Genomic DNA, 20,913 nt, shown 5'->3' with positions numbered 1-20,913 from the left:
AAAAATCTTCTCTCCTTTAAACAGAAATTGAGGAAAAATTAAACGGGGGCTAATAATTCAGGGGGGCTAAAAACTCTGACTTACAACTGTGTATATGATCAAATTTAGTCGGTGAGATATAACCTAATTAACTGACTTCAAAGAATTTGACAGCCTGTAAATGATGCATATGTATATATACAATGAATATGTTTGTAGCTTGTTTTATGTTTGATTACTATTTGAACAACTATTTCAAAAAAGTGGTGCATGTTTTTCTTTTTTTTAAAGTCTTTTACAAAGATGAACAAAATAATAATCTGAGAAAAAAACACAGGAAAATCTGGAACTCTGAAACTTTGAATGTTTATTATGCTTTTGTGGTAAATATGTAAAAAAGCTGTATAATGCAAAAAGTAAATAATTACATAAACTAAAAAATAAGAAATTCAACGTGTAAAATAGCTGTTTGTTTACTTTTGAGTGTTACACGGTTTAATGTTTACATTTTAGTTTACTACAAATAATTTTACTAATGTAAACTGTGAAATTAGTTTTATGTAAATATTTCAATTTTGTACTGCCTTATTAAAGGATTATCTCAAAATCGTGTGACCTTTTTCATAGAATACTGAACTTGAGTGGAAATAATAAAAGTCCAGCCTAAAATGTATTTTAAAGAAATCTGACTAAACTAATACCTAAAAGAAATAAATATACAAGCAGCATCATTTGTTGAAGATAACACACTTACCCCATATAAGCAGGAGAATCAACAAAAACTAGGTTTCAATATCTGTGCAGCACAAAGAGTGATTAGATATTAAGAAGTTACTCACTCTCACTACCTTTTAAGTAGTATACACTAAAGAAATCATGACTATACATAATGTGAGCACGCTGAACTCCCAAACTGAAATCACATGTTGAGGTGATGGTTTTTTTGAAACAATAAAAAAGTTAAATCAGTATTGCGAAGGGGAAGAAATTATTCACACATAAACAGTAAGCAAATAATTGCTTAGCTGAACCAGCGATGATTCGCTCTGGTCAATACTCTTCTCTAAAGGAAAAGGTGAGGGTAAAATAATGTGTTTGACTGTGACCTGGGACAAAAGGTCATATTAGGATATTCTGACCTGCGTTGGGTGTTAGATGGATGTGGACAGCGAAAAAAAGGCTCATACTGAAATCCCTCTGTGAGATAAGATGCTGAGAACGAGAAAGCAGCAGTTTTTTTTCTTTCATCCTGAGTTTGTGACTGATGGGACCAGAAGCTGGATCCTCCAAAAGAAGCTTCTTGTGGTCTTTGTTTCCTCCTGTCATAAAATTGATATGAATCGATATTAACATCTGTGTCTTCTCTAAACTGCTGAGAGATTTTGGACAGATCTAAATCCACATTAGTCCAACTCTCCCCTCTGCTGCGGAACTGCTGCTGGCAATGTGGATTTACTGGATGATCCTCCCAGGTTGGGGCTTTGAGTATAGGTGCGGCATGCTGAGTGAAGGTCTGGTCCTGGTTGAAAAGCTGTCCGATGGGATGCTGATGAGGTCTGAAGCTATCCTGAGACAACGTAGCTGGTCTCCACTGGTCAAACTGCAAAAGACAGACCATCAAATCAAACTCATCAAAATCACATGCAAAAATTGACAAGCAAATTACAGGGTTATGGATGTCAGATTTGCAGTAAAAACTTGAAACATAAATTCACATAGAATGTACTGTAGTTATAGGATCAGAAAAACATCAATCTGTAAACCTGTTTTTTATTTTAGCATGCATTGTGGATGTGACCAAAAAGTATGCATAGTATATATTTTTTTTAATTAAAAGTATAAAACATACTTTGTGAATTGAACTGCGCAACTCAATAGAAACAATTCTAATCAAAGGGATAAGAGTCGTCTTTGTGTGGAACAAAAGTATTTTTCATTATTACTATTATTTTTTTATAATCAAATATTTTTTTCATTATTAATATTATTTTACATTTTTGCATTTATGAAAAAAAAGCTTTGTTATGGACTTCCTAATCTGCCTATTGGGGAAGTGTCAGTTGTGAAATTGGCACTTGTATGACTTAATAAAATAATTTGAAAATGTTATTTTCAAAACACAAATATTTTTGAGTATTTTTTGAGCCTACAAAAAAAAACTTGGAAAGAGTTTTGCTATTTTGGTAAAAACTTAGATTTAAAAAAAAAAAACATTTTTCATAAACTTAAAGTTTGACATGCAAGGAATTTCTTAACTTTACAATTTCTTAGCTTCTGTAATTATTTATAACAAATCTAGGATTAAGCCCTGGTCAGATCACACGATTTTGTCACTATTTTGGCACGATTTCTTTGACGTAGGGTGTCAAGGGGAATCAAAAAAAATGAGCGTCATGACACAAGATTCAATTGTTTTTTCTTGTGTAATGTGGCTTAGTTCATGACAACGGATGCCATATCTGTGAAGCCTCACAACACCATTGCAGATAGTCTAGCATATTTCATTTTTTCCTCGATCTTCATGACGAGTTCCATCATGTGGGTGACAGTGGACAACAGGGGCACATCATTGCTCAGTTATATTGCAGGTGCTGCCGTTAATCCATGGGTCAACTAATCAAAAAATAGACTGCATATTTACTTATGGGTGGACAAGATCAATCATTGGTTATTCAAACTTTAACTACTTTCTCTAAAACAGTAAAGTGTTTAAGCCATTTTATTTCACAGACTGGCACAAATATGCATTCTCACTAGTTTCTAAGTTCTCTCAGCCTCTGACTGACTTTGTTTTTTCGAGGTAATCTGGAAACGTGTTTAGTGCTGCTAATACACTGTAAAAGCCTATCTTGCTTATTCAAATTACTTGATTAAACTAAAACTCACCGGCAATGGATGATTTTGTCATTAAAAATTAAATGTTTGATATAAGTTTCGCTAAAACTGTGAATATTTTACTTTAATTTTATTTAGGCTAGATTTTATTTTATTAAACAAACCTATTTGGGCTTTCGCACTGAAGCAATAGCGGACTGGTTTTATAGCACTTCACCTCTGATTTTATTCATTATTCTTGTTTATCTAGTAGATAACTGATGAACAAAAATACATTAAAATTAAGATACAAATCATACCAAATGAAATTTGTTTCAAAAAGATATTTTGATAGCTTGTGCCTATCCACTACTCAACTGTGCAGGTGGATGATTTGTTTCATGCCGTGGAAAAAAAGGGTTTAATTAACGCTTCTCTGGTATTGTTGTATCACAAACCTCTGTCAAATATTTGCTATTTTTTGTAATATGTCATTATTTTGTCATGAGCATCTGATTTTTCCTTGATGCTGATGTGCTTTTACTTCCCCCATCTCATTCGCAGTAATTTCACGTGAGGGAGTGTTTAATAAGCAACTCATAGCTGGGAAATTTACATTTTGATTTAATAGAAAATATCCTATTATTAAAAAGGAAATATACGTTTGATTCTATTAAAGTCATAATGAATGCCCTTAAATAATGTAGCCTAGTTATCAGCAAGCATGAGTGTTTATTGAGATTGACATAAGATTTAAAAAAAAAAAAAAACATTGAAATGAGTAAGATAAGAAATGTTGTTATAGCAAAACTTGTGACTGCTTTGGAAAATAAAGCTCATCATAGACGTCAAAGGATGACTGATCATGAAGGAACATGTAGTCTGGAACATTTGTTATCCAGAACAAGTCAAGATTTTATCATGACAAAATCTCATACTCTGGTAGTGACTTTCGTAACAGACAATAAAAATCGTGTGATCTGACTGGGGCTTTAGTTATTTGGTTTAGAGAAATTAAACAGTGACAGATTACATTGACTCACCATGTCCACCGGTGACTGTTGTGGTTCTTTTAGGAAAAATTGAGGAGAAGAGATCTTCCACTCTTGTACCTTACGTTTCTTGGTGGACATTCCCCTGTCCTGATGTCGAGGAACTTGATCTGGCAAGAAATCTTGCCGTACAGCTCTATCTAGGATGTACACAACAATATTTCAATAACACTTTAATAACATTTTCCCCTCCAAATCTAACAATGCTATTCATGCATGCTTTGATTTGAGCATTAGAGTTAAAGGGAAGTTTTTTTTTACTATATAAACCAAAATGATTAAAATAAGATTATGAAACTTGTTTAAGCTGCATTTCAAAAGTATCTATCCTTTAGGTGGGACACTCTCAGTTGTCACTTTCCACAAAGTTAAAAAAAAAGTCCCATACCTGTCCAAATCGGCATGTTGCTGATGTTACACCTATCCTCAATCTCCACTGCATGGCTAAATGGTGAACGGTCTTCACATGTCTGTTCTGTGCTTGGCTGAGAGGCTTTTTGCTTTCCATTCAAGGATGAACGTAGCCTGTGCAGGTTGTGATTTAATTGGAAGCTATGTCTTTTTTGTAAAGTCTGCATTAGTGTCTTCTTACACTTATCCAGTAGGGAGCGCTGATAGCTTGGCACATAGAGATCTGAAGCTGAGCACAAACGTTTAGCCAGCCTTTTTACTTCTTCTCTACAAGACACTGACATTTCCTCCTCCTGCTGCTTGTCATTGTTTGCTAATTGTCCAGTCCCAGAGCTCAGTCCAGATAGAGAGGTTAAAGGCTGCAAATCTTCCATGTTCGGGAATTCCACTATTGTAGAGATTTCTTCAAATCTCTGAACATGTTTTCCATCATCAGGGGTCTTGAGAGTGCTTGTTTGTGAAATATTAAAGTTGTGCTTGTTAGTTTCAATTGGAGTAGAGCATAACTGGGGAATAGGTTCATTTTCTGAGGATGACAAAATCACTTGTTCAGGTTCTTTGGCACTATTTTGCTTTGTTTTGCTATTATTACCTTCCATTTCAGTTCTGGTGTTTCTTTTATGCTTCCCATCCACACTTGATGATGCTAGAGGAACTGAGGCATCTAACTTTCTATTAGTCTGAAAACCCCTTTTCCCAGTGAGCTCTTTTCTTGAAATTTTCCTCTTTACTTGTGGGGTTGAATTGTTCTCTGGTCCTGGTACATCATTGAGAATGCAGTCCTGGTCTGAATCAGGTACCAATGTAGGTAGCTGTGACCTAATTTGCACCATAGACTGTTTTCTCGGCTCCTTTTTCTGGTTATCTTGCTTTATTTGTTCGCTCACCAGTCGCTCAATATCCAACGACCTAACCTCATTGCTGAAAAGGCCTTTGATGGAGGTAAGGCGTCCCTCAGTTATGATGCTTGGCTTCTGGAGGATGAATGGCTTGGCGAATGGCCTCTCATTTCTAGAACCAGACATTGGATGGATGTGGTGGCGTTGGGCTTTCTCACCAACTTCTTTTCTGCTTTTCTGAGGGCATGGCTGAGACCTGTTTCTCTCTTGACCTCGAATCTGATTCCTCTCCTTCCTGGTTTTAAGACGCCTCACTTTATGTGCAGAGTTGCAAAGCACGTCTGTTTTCAAGCTGCTGCTTTCTGTAACGTTATGGCACAAAGACTTGGCTTTGCTACTGTGCTGTTCGTTGGATGTCTTTGGCAAGCTGTGTTTAAAGCTTTTGGTGAAAGGCTGGCTCATCTTCATGTTAAGGCTGTAAAACAAAAGTTATAAACAATCAAATAATTTGTCAAACTAAAATAATTTAGACTATAAGTAAACATAACTAATAATATCCACAATTTGTTAAAACAGTGTGGTTAACACTGAGCAAACTCAACGAGTTTACCAACCTACCTCAAATAAAGAACATTCTTTGTGTCCAAACTGTTAAAATAAATACAGATTCATTGTAAAATATTTACCAAATGAACTCGGTATGTAGCTGAAGTATAATGCCGTTAGGTTTTACCTTTACGTTGCTCGGCAACGTGCTTCCATAAATCATCAAAAGCGCATCCAGATAAATAATAATAAATAAATATTTTTGTCAAGAGAGTTGCTATTAAGTAATGCTTAAATGTTTTACGTACATTTGCAAACTTATAAACGAAATTCGTTTAATGTGACGTCCATATGGCGTTAATCGGAGTTTAATGTTATCTCATAGGTCGATCGTGCTCGGCTATCTGCCAGTAATGCCTGGTTCGATATTCCTGTTTCCGGGGTTTGGCAGCTGACCGCTGGCTGACTGATTCAACACAAAACTCTGCTGTAGAACATTTGTCGGTAATATTTTTTTTGGTTTAAATTAATGGTTCGACATAAGTGATAACGTGCATTCAAATATATTTATTTGCATTATTATGTGACGCAATATCCAAACGCGTTTGCGGGTTGTAAATGAAAAGCATCTGCATGCTAAGTGCTACATTGGCTATATTAACGTTAGTTGCTAATCTGTAAACACGTTTAACTAGTTTTAGGACCTTATATTGTAAACTTGTAATAATATTTAAACGGCAAACCAGTTAATGTGCACATTATGTCCATAATGTTTTTTCCGGATTGTTTGTGGAGATATTGACGTTACTGAAATACAAACTTTATGCAGAATAGCACAAACAGACAAGTAAAGCTGCCTAAAAGTTACTCTATTCGTGCTTGCCACAGGACATGAAGAACACATAATCTAACCCCAGTACAACTTAAATGAGATATTTAACATATTTATAGTTTTTTTTACGTTTAGACACAAAAATTGCTTCAAGTATGCAACTTGGATTTGATATTTTTGCATTACTTAAAGCATTTTTGGGCTTAACTGTAAAACATCAGATGTTGTTTTGTTTAAAGCAAAGATCATGGAGGAAATGTGACCTGCCATGTCCCTCTGTCTTTCTTCAGGAAGTGATGAGTGGAGATTCAAACCCTGCAGCCACACCCACCCCCTGTCAGGACATACAGGGAGATGGACGATGGATGTCATTGGTGGTTCTTTTGAATAACATCAGAATTAAAAAGAGATTTATATATTCCGTCCAGATAAGATATCTGTATTATGCTGCTAAAATGTGATTGTCTGCTTTTCTCATATGCAAATAGAGTTATAATAACATTGTCTTGTCTTTGCAGCACAATCGATTTGTATCAGACAGTAAAGGAAAAGAGCCCGATGTTCTGTTTGTTGGAGATTCACTCATCCAGCTTCTGCATGAGTTTGAGGTATAGCAAAGTGTGCATACTTGATACACACACATATAGACAATGGGGATAAGGGTATTCAAGCCTCAAAACAATAAAAGTGTAATGCAACACTTAAATGTGACCTGCTGAGACACTCGCATACATGTATAAAATATCTTTTCTTGTTGGCAGGTTTGGAGAAAATTGTTTTCTCCTCTCCACGCTCTAAATTTTGGGATTGGTGGAGATGCTACACAGCATGTGCTGTGGAGGCTCATCAATGGAGAACTGGATTACATCAGCCCAAAGGTACATTATTTAAGATTTAGCTTTTTTAGCTATTATTTTATTTTCAATGAAGGATTAACAAAGGAGAAAAAAATCCCTCAAATGTAATTAAATAAATGTACTAACAGAAACAAATGAAGGAGACCTTGTTGTAATAGAATAGAGGAATTTGATGGTTTTTTTATGTCTGTTTGTGTGCAGGTGGTGGTGTTGTGGGTCGGCACTAATAATCATGGTCAAACACCAGAACAGATCTGTGGAGGAATCATGGCCATCATCAATGTGATCCATCAAAAGCTGCCCAATTCTCACACTCTTGTACTGGTTAGTTATTTCAGCTTCTATCTCACACTCACAGCATTCATTATATTCTCATATTTATTTATTGCTTGTTTTTAATTTATATTTTCTTTAGTGTGTTAGCATAGCCTATCTATTGAAAACATGTTCTAGGCTATTTTGACTTGATCTGAAGAGAAATCGGAAACAAAGAAGCTTTAAATAATTTTTATACAATAATTTTCATTGTAATATAAATAAAAAATATTAAAATAAAAAAAGTCTCTGACAACGAATACAGTTAAACCAGTTGTACCAATCGCTGAAATTACACAAAAATGCCACGGCAGATTCACACAGAATAATGTTTTTGCATCTGAAAATGTGAGATGCAGCATTCAGGAAGGTTCTGCCATGTCATGCCAACTTACTACTATTAACAGTAGCTTTCAGTGGTTACCACTGCACGTTCTTCTAATAGGGCCACTCCTTTGAAACTGGCGTTAATGAGTGGTGCTGCATGTAAAAGCACCTCATAAATGATGAGAGTCGAGTACGAAGTTCTGCTAAATATGTGAGCGTATAACAATCTTAACTCTGAAAACTGGACTGACACATTTTAATTTTATTAGAACTTCTATGCTTAGCTGCTTTGAGACAATCTACATTGTATAAGTTAAATAGAAATAAATATGAATTGAATTGAATGATCATGCATGTCCATCAATATTTGCATAGAAATACAATGGAATTATAAGACATTGTGTGTTCACATAAGTCCCTTCTCTATACACACAAGAACAGTAATTGACCAAGAGTTGTCCACTGCACCTGCTCACCCATCCAACAGGTGGAGGGATCTCCCTTTCTTGCATGTCATTAAAATAGATTTCAATTTCTAAGCTTACTGAATCAGATTTTTTCATTTATTTTTTAAAAGTTTTTAATTTAATATCTTTGTTGAAATAAAGAAACACATATCTAGAATACCCTGACGTTTCCTATATGTGTGTATATTTCTTTCTAATATAGTTAATTTATTAAAACTACAAAACAAGAAAGAGCTGGGTATTTTTACCTAGAACTACTATATTGATCAAAATGACCGCATGCACTTCACATAACTTTGTGTTGGTAAATACATAAAACATTTCATATTTGTCTTTCAAAACAGCATATTTAGTGCCGTGAATAAGCCTTGCTTGAGAAAATGAAAATTAAATTGAGGCGCAGACATTCGCAAGTGGTCAAGTGGCCTTACTATACATTTATAAGCTGTATTACCAAAAAGATTGGATTATTAGGGTGATGATTTAAATATGGACAGACATTCAAAGCTTAAATTTAGTATTTCCATAGAAGCTTGAATGCAAATGCGACTAGGGATGCACCAATGTCATTTTTTTTAAATCAATCCGATCCCAATATCAAAATTCTGAGTATCGACCAATACAGATCCGATCTCGATACTGTGCCATTTTTTATTTTTTTTTTAAACATAAAACCGTTTCTGTTGTTCCTGCACTTAAACTCAAATTATATACTGTCTTAAGTGAAAAATAACAGACCCAGGCCTACTGTATGTTACAGACACACAATCTAACTTAAAACATGATGCTTGCTGTAAACTAGGCTACATTATTTGAGCATTTGTTATGATATTGATCTGTTGTGCTCCAGCTTATGTTTCTTTTTTTAATATAAAAATTTCCCTTTGAAATCTGTAATAGGCTACATCTATTGACCCTAATCAAAATACAAGCTGCTCTCTTAAATAAAATATTGATATAAATAAAATTACAGTGAAGTATTCACAATTTCAGAGTAGTCTAAATTAGGCTAAATAATTTTCTGTTAATGACTATATATATATTGTGCCCGTCAGTTTCACTTTTATTAATTTAATCAACTACTTTGACCTCAATGAGCCAGGCTTTACAAACTATTCGAAGCACTGAAAGTATTCCGTTGGTCATTGATTGGCATAAAAGACTAATAAAAGCATAAAATCTTTATTTATAAATATTAGTGTTTATACCATCATTTTTAACATATAACCTTTTTGTGACTCATTTTATTTAATTATTGGGGAAAAAAAATGTTTTTTCTATTTTGTCAATGTTCATTATTCATTTTTTTCATCAACATTAAGCAATGTTTGTCATAAATGGATCAAACGTGTTGGATATAATGGAATGTAATACTCTTCTTTTTCTCCATTAGGGGTTACTGCCGAGAGGTAAAAGCCCAAACCCTCTCCGCGAGCGTAACGCCAGTGTGAATGCTTTAGTCCAAGCTGAGGTAGCATCTCTGTCTCACGTCTCCTTCCTGAACATGGACCCAGGGTTCGTTCACTCAGACGGCTCCATCGCACACCAGGACATGTATGATTACCTGCACCTCACGCCTCATGCCTACCAGAGGGTCTGTGAGCCTTTACACGAACACCTTAAATCCCTGTTAGAAAAACACGCTCCCTGAACACACTAAATACAGCATAAAACAGCCTTTCCTGTGTGACGACAGATGTCTCATCCTTTATGCTCTACAAGCAGAGCCTTCTCGAGATACAAACACCCTCAGGAAAACCCATGACTGTTTAATACACATAAACATACATCACATGCTTTCCGTCAGTGTGCGTTACTGCTTTATGGTCACTACAATTATGCTATTCTTTATTGAGGTACATAACAGGAGAACTCTTCTAAATATAAGAAATATATCATGTTATTTCTCATGCCATTCCAAATATTGTATGACAAGTTTTTCTTTGGAGAACCGACCAAACATTGACCTAAAACAAAAAAGGTTATTTAGTCAGACAAAATAAATAGTCATAGAGGTTTGGAACAACATGAGGGTAAGTTAAAAATTCCTTTTTTTTGGTAAACTAATTTCTTTACACAAAATGGATACTACATTCCAAAGCCTGTGCTTGTATAAACAAAAAAGTAACAATATAGTCGTGTATTTTGCAGTGTAATATTGAACTCGATGACACAATGACTTGGTTTGACGGAAGAACTTCTTGAGCTTTTTGTGTAGGAAACAACAGCAGACATTACTGCCCTTCAGAGGCTGACAACCATTTGTTTGTTTGTTGAAAGGAACAATACGGGCTATTTTGCTTTTGTTGGCCAGTATTGGATCTTTACATGCCCATAGGCTCTCTTCTAAGAAAAGAGTAGACGACTCATGTGATGATGCACTTGTGATAAAAAGGATAGTTCATCCAAAAAAAGAAACTTTTGCCATTTGTTTACTCGCTCTTTACTTGTTTATAATCTTCATGTGTTTCTTTCTTCTGTTGAACACTAAAGAAGATATTTTGAAGAATGACAACTGACTTCTTTAGTATATTTTTTTTCATACTATGGAAGTCAATTTTGAGCTTTCGTTAAAATTTTTTTTTGTGTCCAGCAGAATAAAGAAATTATTATAAAGGTTTGTAACCACTTGAGGGTGAGTAAATAGTAAGAACATGTTCATTTCTTGGTGAACTACCCTTTTAAAATGATTCCCTACAGTTTAACCTTTTGCTCTTTGCTGGAGATTCTTTGTGATGAACATTGAATTAGTTTCATTTATTTCTGTACAGTATTTTCGAAATGAATTCTCTCTTCCGTGCATGTCCGGTTTATATGTCTTTAGTTAATTTAGTGTTTTGTTCCAGAATGTTTTAAGTTCTGTACTTTTGCCACCAAGAGTGTCTGAAATATTCACACTATGGATGAAGTCTTAAAATCTCATAACTAAAGACCAGGATTGGGTGTTGGTGGTCTGTGCATGACTCAGCTGCTAAAAAGCAGAGAATTTAAATCATAAGTGGCCGATTGCTGTCTTTGTTTTTATTGCTGTATGTATTACAGTCAACCAGTCATCACGTTCAAATGGTGTCGAATGTGGTTAAATGTGTGATTCTGCTGCTGCTTTATCCTTGTATTTGTACTTGTGTCTTGTGAACGTCGTCATCCTCAAGGAGCCTTGTGTGATTCCAGGAATTGTTTCCTCATGGTGTTGAGATTCCAGTCTGAGGGGTTACATGTCATGGCTGGTGCTGCGATAAACAATTGTCATGTTAAATGGTGGAATAAACCTTAAGAAACAAATTAAATGTATTGATTTGGAATTTCTTTCGAAAAACTTTCCTTTATCACATTTAGGTTATGAGTTCACTACATAGTTTATAAACAAACAAGTTAAAAATATGAAAACGTTTGAAAGGACAGAAATTAAGTTCGTTTAATATACTTTCATTTTATTTACTCAAATATACTGGACTGTCCAGATGTTTGGGATCAGGTTCTTTAAAGAAGTTTTAAAAGATTGCTTATTTTGTTAGAAAAATCTTTTAATCACTTGAAACTTAAAACACACAAAATATGAACTCACTATAGATATATCGATCAAAACTCAAAGTTGTCCGAAAAACACCCATTTTGTCTTGGGACAGTTGTGAAAAACATTTTTGATTCACTTAAAATGATGATCACTATATCACCACCTCAGGTGTACATTGGTTTCTGATTATTTAATGGCCTTAAAAAAGAAGAATTTATATTTATTCCTGAAGCAAAGCTAACATTTCAATGAAAAAGAAAAGAAAGACATATTAGTGTGATCGGTCGGACATAGCACAGTGGTCATTTAATAAAGTCACAGCTAAACAGATGTTTTTTTTTATTTATTTTTGTCTTGATTTGTACCCAATGATGGAGCACATCATTTCTGTAAGATGATTCCAGCAGCAGGGGGCATAGTGGATGAAGGCTGATTCACTCTGCTTTGACTCAACCCTTGGAATTTCTAATTTACTTGATCCTAATGATCTGAGGTTTGTATTCAGTGAGCATATCTGTAATGTATTGAGGTCCTATAGGCTATTTAGTGATTTATAGACAAAAAGTAATACTTTAAAATTCTGAATGTAACTGGGAGCCAGTGTAAAGACCCGAGGACAGGTGTGATGTGCTCTGATTGTCTGGTTCTGGACAGAATCCTGGCAGCAGCGTTCTGGATAAGCTGCAACTGTCTGATTGTCTGCTTGGAAAGGCTAGTAAGGAGTCTATTACAGTAATCCACCCTGCTGCTGATAAAAGCTTGAACAAGTCCTCAATGGAAACAAAGCAACTAATACTTGCAATGTCTTTGAGAGGATGGTATGCCGATTTAGTGACTGCTTTGACATGACTATTGAAATTCAAATCTGACTCTAGAATCACACCAAGTTTATTGACCTTATTTTTTATTGTTTGACCCTTAGTATTAAGTGTAATAAGTTATTCTTATTATGCTTAATCAATGCTATTTTTTATTATTGTTTAAAAAAACAAAACAATTGTGCTGCTTAATATTTGTGCAAATCTTGTTTATATATAATCTTAAATTATTTTTTTATTTTAATTTGGGTTCATTTAAAATATATTTTAACATTACAAATGCCTAAAACATTACAAAACAAGCAACTGACCTCTAAATACATAGGTAACACTTAATGATCCATTAGTTATTGTATTTACTAACATTAACTTTATTAAGCATAGTTCAACATTAATTAATGCATTGGTAAAAGCCAAATCATGCTTGTCAACATTAGTTAATGCACTAGGAGTTAACATGAGCTAATGTTATTTAACTTAAATTACATTTAATGTTAACGAATAAGAATAAATACAGTAATAAATGTATTACTAATCTTTTGTTCATGTTAGAAAATAGATAAACTAACAGACCATTTAATTTAATTGTTATCAATTGTTTGAAATAGATAAATCGAGTAAATTTAGGAAACTAAGAAAGTAAATTCAAATTAGTTTTCAGAAAGCTTATTTTCAGAAGGGTCTGTTATGCTGAGAACAGTCAGTCTCCTTAGGCTGTGTGATTTGAAGTCAGTTGATTTTTGATATTGTTTCACTGCACAAATAAAGTTAAGTAACTCTTGATGCCCATAATCTGATAAGCCTCAGGAAACTGGCTTGGGCATGTCATTGGTATACACAAAAGAGTGTCAGATGACACATGATGTCAGGCTGTGATTCAGACTGTCAAAGGTAAAATTACAGTTTCAGGACATCTATAAATCAGCCAGTGTCAAGTGTTAGACACTCTAATGTCCATCACATTATACATCTAGCATATCAGCATATAACAGGTAGATTTGCAGGTAGAATAAGTTTCTCTTGGTTATATGTGTTTTGAAAACCCACTTCAAGATTTTGAGGTTGGCCTACAGTTCAAATCTATAAAAACTGATTCTCTGCAATAAAGTACTTTGTTCTGATATTCAACAACAGACAGTCTGCCCACAAGCATTTATATCTTTATAGACAAGCTGTGTAAATATTCACAAGGCAGGACTAGGGCTTAACTTGAAATTATGTGGTGTTTATGGGTTTAATAAATGTTATTAATAACTGAGCAATAAATTCACGGTGTCTGCAATTGTGAATAACCCACGGAGCAGTCAAGAGGATTTCTGCAACATTTGTCTTTTTCAAAACTTTGTTCGGTCTATGCATTGATGGGGGTTGAAATTATTATGTTATAAAAAAGTATTTACAACTATTATAATTATTAATATTGTAAATTATACAAAAGGCCTGTTTCAAATTGTAACCCTGCCTAGATAGCAAAACTAGTTTTATGACTATTTTTGGGAAATGATCAATATTTAGATGTTTTTACAGTAACTGCATCAAAACTCAATGTGCTGTGTGGCAATGTGCATCACTAAGCACTTCATATAGACAACTTGAAAGGTGGCGTTCTAAATATTTGACCCCTCAAATTGAAGATTTTTAAATAGTTGTATCTCAATCAAATATCCTTACAAATTATAAATCAATGGAAAACTTATTCAGCTTTCAGATGATTTCTAAATCTTAACCTAAAAAAAGCACATATGGCTGATTTTGTGGTCCAGGGTTACAATTCTGATGGATGATGAATATTCTTATATTATAAGGCAGAGATGTTGATCTTGAAGGGCCACAGGTCTTCACAATTTAGCTCAGTGGTTCTTGATCCTGGTCTTTGCGGCCCCACCCGCACTACTTTTTTGCTCTTTTTTTTTTTTTTCTTTAGGCAGCTCATTAGAAAAAAAGAGCCATGAAGAAAATGTGCTGAGATGGACCCTTTTCACATTTGCGGGTTTTGCAGTAGCTGAAGTCGTCATATTTGGGTAAACTTGAATGCAGTGAATGGGAGAGTACAACAAATATTTGTTTTTTACAATCCTAATGTCTGCATTAATAATAATTAAAAAAAACTCCACGATGGTGTTATTTAAAACTTTCAAGGATTTAAGATGCTGATGATCGTTACTTGCGTCAACAGTGTCATAAGTTTTTATAGGCATGTTCTCTACATAGTGTTCTCTGCTCTGTTCCCTCTCCACACAGGAAATCGGTTGAAAAAAAGTAGCTCTACACAACTGTTTGCTGCATTTTTCATCTGTAATCATGTGATTAGCATCGAAGTCATATCTTGCACATGTTGAATTGAACACACATTCAATCTGGAATCCTGGCATAATATCCAGTCATGTCCATTTAGCAGGGCCCTTAAATGGAACAAACCTGACCAGGATTGAGAATTGCAGGTTTGGTTTACACCCTATTTAAAGACAGTTCAAACTCCTGATCAAACTAATTGAGTGCTTCAGGCTTGTTTGTAACCTACAGGTAAGTGTGTTGAAGTAGATCCATGCCAGATCTCTTTTGACTACCTTACAGTTCTCCAAAAGATTTAATTACTTTAAAGGTCCTTTAAAGGATCTAACATAAAAACTAAAGGTTTAGGCCAAAGCTCATAATCTAAAGCGCCCCCCCCCCCCCCTTTCTCTCTCTCTCTCTCTCTCTCTCTCACTCTCTCTCTCTCTCTCTCTCTCTCTCTCTCTCTCTCTCTCTCTCTCTCTCTCTCTCTTTCTCTCTCTCTCATAGAGACACACCCACACACAGATGTCATTCTCTCCTTCACCTTGCTTATAGTATGTTACAGTCTATTTATAGCTGTGTACACATTGTCTCATATACGAGATTCCTATTTGTAAAAATCGTTACTCATATTTGATATAACTCGTAATTTGGAACTACCTATTTTCTAAGCACAACATCTTGTTCAACATGACCCAATTTTTACCCCATAGTCATTAATTCCCCTTTCAGGTTCAATCTACCTCAGACATTTTTGAAAAATGCAACTTGAATAGACATGTAAAGCTCCAAACAAAGGTGGAGTGGTCATAATGGTGCAAAACAGGAAAGAAATCAGAGTAAGCAATGGTAATTTGACAGTGACCCATACTGACTCTGACTAAACATCAGAGCTAACTTGAGAAAATGCGAGATTTTTATAATACCTGCTATGACAGGACAGAAAATAGAAACTCATTTTTAAGTTTAAAACTTATTAGAGCCATTCACAATCGTGTCTGTTGAGCACATGAACACAATGGCCAATTTGAGGTGCACAAGAATCCGTTCAGTAATGTTGCAAGTGCAAGAAGATAGTCCTTGCTGCAGCCAGCAGCTTGATAATGTACAGGACTAGATCCAAAACGTAATGGACGTGCATGCCAGCAAATTTTGGCAACAATATTTATATTAATTATTAAATTACACATCAAATCGTGTGTTATTAACTTCTACACCTCCCCAACCCTAAACCCCAGCGTCACAGCAGCATGTGCTTTCAGCGTATTATAACAGCTTGACACCCAGTGATAATCACAGTGATTTGGCAAAATTAAAGTTAAAGTGAGCGGCGTTCGTCTGACAGGTTCATTTGCGATTGCACCCTCTGAATGAATATTGGATAAGACAAAATGGCCAAGCATCCAGCCCCATATGTACAATCTCATGGAAGCTCCAAGAGATTTTAAAAGAGAGAAGTTTAAGGTCTACAAGTCTTTGGATGCCTACAGTTCTGTTCTGTGTGGTCATGTGCAAGTAATAATGCTCCATGATTACCAGATTCAAAACTATGTAGTGCTAAAAACCAAGTTTTTGCCTAGCCAACGACAAGGAAAGAAGACAGGACTATACAAGGCCTGGGTAATCATCAACAAGCAAAACTGCTGCATTCTGACAGTGAACTACACCCATGTATGGCAAGTTATATAAACTTACTCATAGAGGTAAAGTTGGTTTTATATTCGCACATTCAGACTTTCTCCTTAATAATATAATTTCATAAAAGTATTATTTGCAAACTCTAAATAGCGAAATCATATTAGCAGCCAATGACTACTAAGTACAACTTTGTTCACAGTCAAAAAAACTGTTAATGTTGTTTTCAAGTCACACTTGCAGGTTATTTCAGACCAATATTCAAAGTGCCGTGGTAAACAATATAGGGAGTGCATCACAAGTTTTTACTGAATGAATGTGTGAATATAAAACCAACTTTACCTTAATAACTTTCACGTTTCATTCTTAGCATTCAGTGTCCGCAGTTTAATTAACCACATGTAACTGTTTTTGCTGAAATTGCTGCAATCAAAAACGAGAAATGTTTATGATTCAGCATAACGTGAACTTACCTGATATAACACGAGAACTGCAGAGTTCAGCATTTATATTTAGGCCGTCACTTAATTCAGCTCCCTTTTAGCCAAAGACGTCTGCAGTTGGCATTACAGCAGTGTGGTGTATAGTTAAAGTTAAGTTTTCTATTTTTGGACTTTGGCATCCTTCTGCACAACACAACATGTTTTCTATTGCAGCCGGCCTTTTTTTGCAACCGGGGACCCATGTGACGTCATGTGGGTGATGTAGGTTGGTAATTCGTTTACTGAACCTAATCAAGTATATCATCATACTACAGAGTGCAGTGAGGACATCTTGAATGCATGTGTTAAATGCTACTATTGTTACATTTTTATAAATTTTTGTAAAAACACAAGTTAGTAATTCAAACCCCATCTCATGGCAATTTTTTACTTTTTAAATTAATGGCTAATTTGTATGAATTTGTACAATCTAATTTGTACAATTTAGTACAATTTGCTCATCCCCCAATGATGGTTAGGTTTAGGGGTGGGGTTGGGTTGGGTGCCACGCCTCGTTTTTAAAATCGTACTTTTATGTTTGACTGAACTCGTACAAATTCTTACAAATTAGCCACTATTCTGATAAAACGTAAAGTACTTACGTTTTCTCATGAGATCAGGCTTATAATTTTGATCATGTCGCCACTTTGACCCATTATGATTGCGTCTTCATGCCAGTGTGTGGCCTCACAGTTTATCAAAATAATTCAGAAGTAGCTCTTCTCATAGGATAAGAAAAATTTAGATTACTTTGACATGTAAAATGCTAAGCTACAATACCGAAGTGATGGACCCCGACATGGATTTGAAACCCAGAAAATGAGAAAAAGCTCAACATTAGCCAGTTATAAACTGCAACTAATGATAACAGATGCTAATGTTGTCTAAATTGATTTTCAAAACACATAAATCTATTAGAAAACTTAACCCAGGGTTGTACAGTATGACTTTAAGTGGGCACCCCTTAGTGTTAACAGTATATGGGGACCACCAGCATTATTAGAAGTATCACTGAAGTATGTTGATGTTAATGAGACAATTAAGTGATTATTAAGCATTGTTGATGAACACCATAACAGGTAGCCTCAGCCTTGGATTGAATCATGTAACCAATAGGAATGTGTGATCTTATATCTGATTCAGATGTGATGTGCATCTTATTACAGAGCCAATGTTGCAATAGGACAAATCCCAATTCTGTTTTATACCCATATGTCTGGCGTACACCTATACCTTCTTCTTGGTACAGTGAAGGGGTAGGGACGAAAATATACCCTCTAAGAAATGGGACACCATTTCAAGTCATCATCATATATCGTCACTAGCTCATACTTCAAACGCAGGCCCAGATTGGCTAATCAGGAGGACCGGGAGAATTTGTGGGCCGGTGTCCCTAGCTGCTTGCACTCTCAGCAGTCGCACTTTTTTCATGTATTTATTTATTTGACTATAGCCTCACTCTTTTTATTCATTATTTTGCTGCATCTCTACTTCTTTTATTTTCTCGCAGCCCCATGAGTAAAATGCAGCCTGCAGGTTAATGATGATGTAACTATCATCTAACCCCAAACAGCGGCACTTTAGTGAATAAAAGAATTTGAATAATTAATATTAATTAATATTACACCTGCTTAATGAAAATCAGATGATTCACTACATTAAGAAATCTGACATAACTTGATCAAAAATCTAAAAAGGGGAGAAAAAGATTAAGCCATCAATCGAAAGCAACACTGTGGTTGAGAATCGTGCAGAGAATAGTGAAATACTTATTTTCCGAACATTCTGGCATAACATTGTGGTCTAGTGGTCAGCACGTTGTGTTGACTGCGCTGACCTGAGTTCTAAGTTGTTGTTTTTTTTTTCATTTATAGTGTTAAGACATATAATACTGTTTGTGTTACATATTTAGGTGTACATATTTTATTTTTATTTTTTGTGTGACCACCGTTACCAAGGACTGGATATCTATAAAAAATTAAGCACAGACTATATACTCCGATATTGCACTGAGGTAGGCCGGTCTAGGCTTGAAACTTCAGGGCTGAATGGGAGTCTCACTCCGCCACTGATCATAGGACATGTTGTTAGCAGTAATCATTCCAGAAGGTGCAAGCACAGCATCATTTAACAAATTACTCACTTGAAATTTTGTTTTGGGCTGTATTTGTATTTTGTTTTCAGCAGAACATATGATCAAGTAGTAAAAAGCATTAAACTAAGCTGTGTTTTTACACAGTGCTCAAATTCATATGTAACCTCAAAAAAACTATATTAACTTTATTCCAGGCATGATGTAAAAAGCAAATTTTCTGGCTTTAAACTTTACTGACAGGGTCACTTATTCTGTCTAGACGTCAGGTATTAGAATCTAAAATATGTTGTGGAAATATATTCAAAGTTTATGGTAAGGGATTGGCAAATTTTAGCAATTGTAAATCGTATTTATCTGTTGTAGTTTCTCAGTTAGGGTGACGCAGTGGTGCAGGTAGTGCTGTCGCCTCACAGCAAGAAGGTCGCTGGTTTGAGCCTCAGCTCCGTTGGTGTTTCTGTGTCTGCGTGCGTTTCCCCCGGGTGCTCCGGTTTCCCCCACAGTCCAAAGACGAAGACCTGTGCAAGATGTGGTACAGGTGAATTGGGTAGGCTAAATTGTCCATAGGATATGAGCGTGTGTGTGTGAATGTGTGTGTGGATACTTCCCAGAGATGGGTTGCGACTGGAAGGGCATCCGCTGTGTAAAAACGTGCTGGATAAGTTGGCTGTTCATTCAACTGTGGTGACCCCGGATTAAAAAAGGGATTAAGCCGACAAGAAAATAAATGAGTTTCTCAGTTGTGGTTGGTATCATCTTTTCCTCTTCTGCCTTTTTGACTTCTGGTGTTCTTCAGGGATCAATATTGTGCCCAGTTTTATTTTCATTGGACACATTATTGCCGTAAGGGTCTATCATGTTGAATGAGGCTGTTAGTCTTGTGTTTGTCTTTTTTCATCATGTTTAATGATATTTTTCACTTGATTAACATGTTTTTAAACTATTTAATTTAGGCCGACTTGGGAAAGGAGTTGAGTTCAGGTCAGAGCCCCACAAGATCTTTTTTCCTGTTTTCAAAAATGTTTCCCTTATTTTAATACAGCATTTATACAATGATTTCTTGTCAGACCTGCATGTCTTTACAGTTTATTGAATCTGAGTGAATACAGGATTGATTATGGGGAACATGCTTGATATCTTTTAGCTGGTAAGGAATTTCCTTTAATGGTTCACAAGTTGTTCATCAAATGTGACCCAGACCTCCAGGTGCTTGTTCACAAGAACATCTGTCATGTTTTTTCCATGACAAAATTGCAGCATAATATGTTATTAGATGTAAGAATGGATGATTTATTTCTTTTAAGGTCTAGTGAAATCTGATCTTTCGGATTCATGTGGAACATTTGGTCTTGGACCAAATATCTGCGCTTTGAACTGAAGTGAATTGTAAATGTGATATGTTAAAAGTGAGGACAAATTGTGTGAGGGCTTACCACAGTTTGAATTACAAAAGAGACATTGAAATTCAGTAAAATAATCTCTTTCTCCTTCCCAAATTGCACGCAGCCCTTATCACAGATCTTGACAGTTCTCAGCAAATGAGAAACACTGTCAACATTTCTTTTACACTTCATTTCTAAAAGTCTATCCGGCAAGTTGAGGCATTATCAGACGTGACTTTTGAGACTCAGATATCAGAGCTTTGTCATATAAATACTG

General features: G+C 35.3%; 2 protein-coding genes across 5 annotated transcripts; one reads left to right on the top strand and one right to left on the bottom strand.

Moving 5' to 3' along the window:
• Nucleotides 1–323: 323 nt before the first annotated feature.
• Nucleotides 324–6,792, bottom strand: si:dkey-250k15.4. 4 transcript variants are annotated; one of them, XM_087286351.1, is made up of 5 exons: nucleotides 5,829–6,050; nucleotides 5,714–5,743; nucleotides 4,234–5,570; nucleotides 3,837–3,981; nucleotides 324–1,579 (listed from the first exon to the last, which is right to left on the bottom strand). In XM_087286351.1, exons 3-4 carry the CDS (start codon nucleotides 5,561–5,563, stop codon nucleotides 3,866–3,868), a joined length of 1,446 nt encoding a protein of 481 aa, XP_087142477.1. In that variant the 5' UTR covers nucleotides 5,564–5,570; nucleotides 5,714–5,743; nucleotides 5,829–6,050; the 3' UTR covers nucleotides 324–1,579; nucleotides 3,837–3,865.
• Nucleotides 6,051–11,716, top strand: pafah1b3 (platelet-activating factor acetylhydrolase, isoform Ib, gamma subunit). The gene is given in 6 exon segments (NM_201058.1): nucleotides 6,051–6,145; nucleotides 6,764–6,847; nucleotides 6,992–7,081; nucleotides 7,235–7,351; nucleotides 7,532–7,654; nucleotides 9,833–11,716. Coding segments are annotated over 5 exon segments (666 nt in total). The 5' UTR covers nucleotides 6,051–6,145; nucleotides 6,764–6,769; the 3' UTR covers nucleotides 10,091–11,716.
• Nucleotides 11,717–20,913: the final 9,197 nt, after the last annotated feature.

Source organism: Danio rerio, chromosome 16 (assembly GCF_052040795.2).
Source record: "Danio rerio strain M-AB ecotype USA chromosome 16, GRCz13ab, whole genome shotgun sequence".
NCBI classification, from domain to species: domain Eukaryota; kingdom Metazoa; phylum Chordata; class Actinopteri; order Cypriniformes; family Danionidae; genus Danio; species Danio rerio.
The sequence above is the reverse complement of the archived record's forward strand: the minus strand, read 5'-3'. Positions and strand labels throughout refer to the sequence as shown.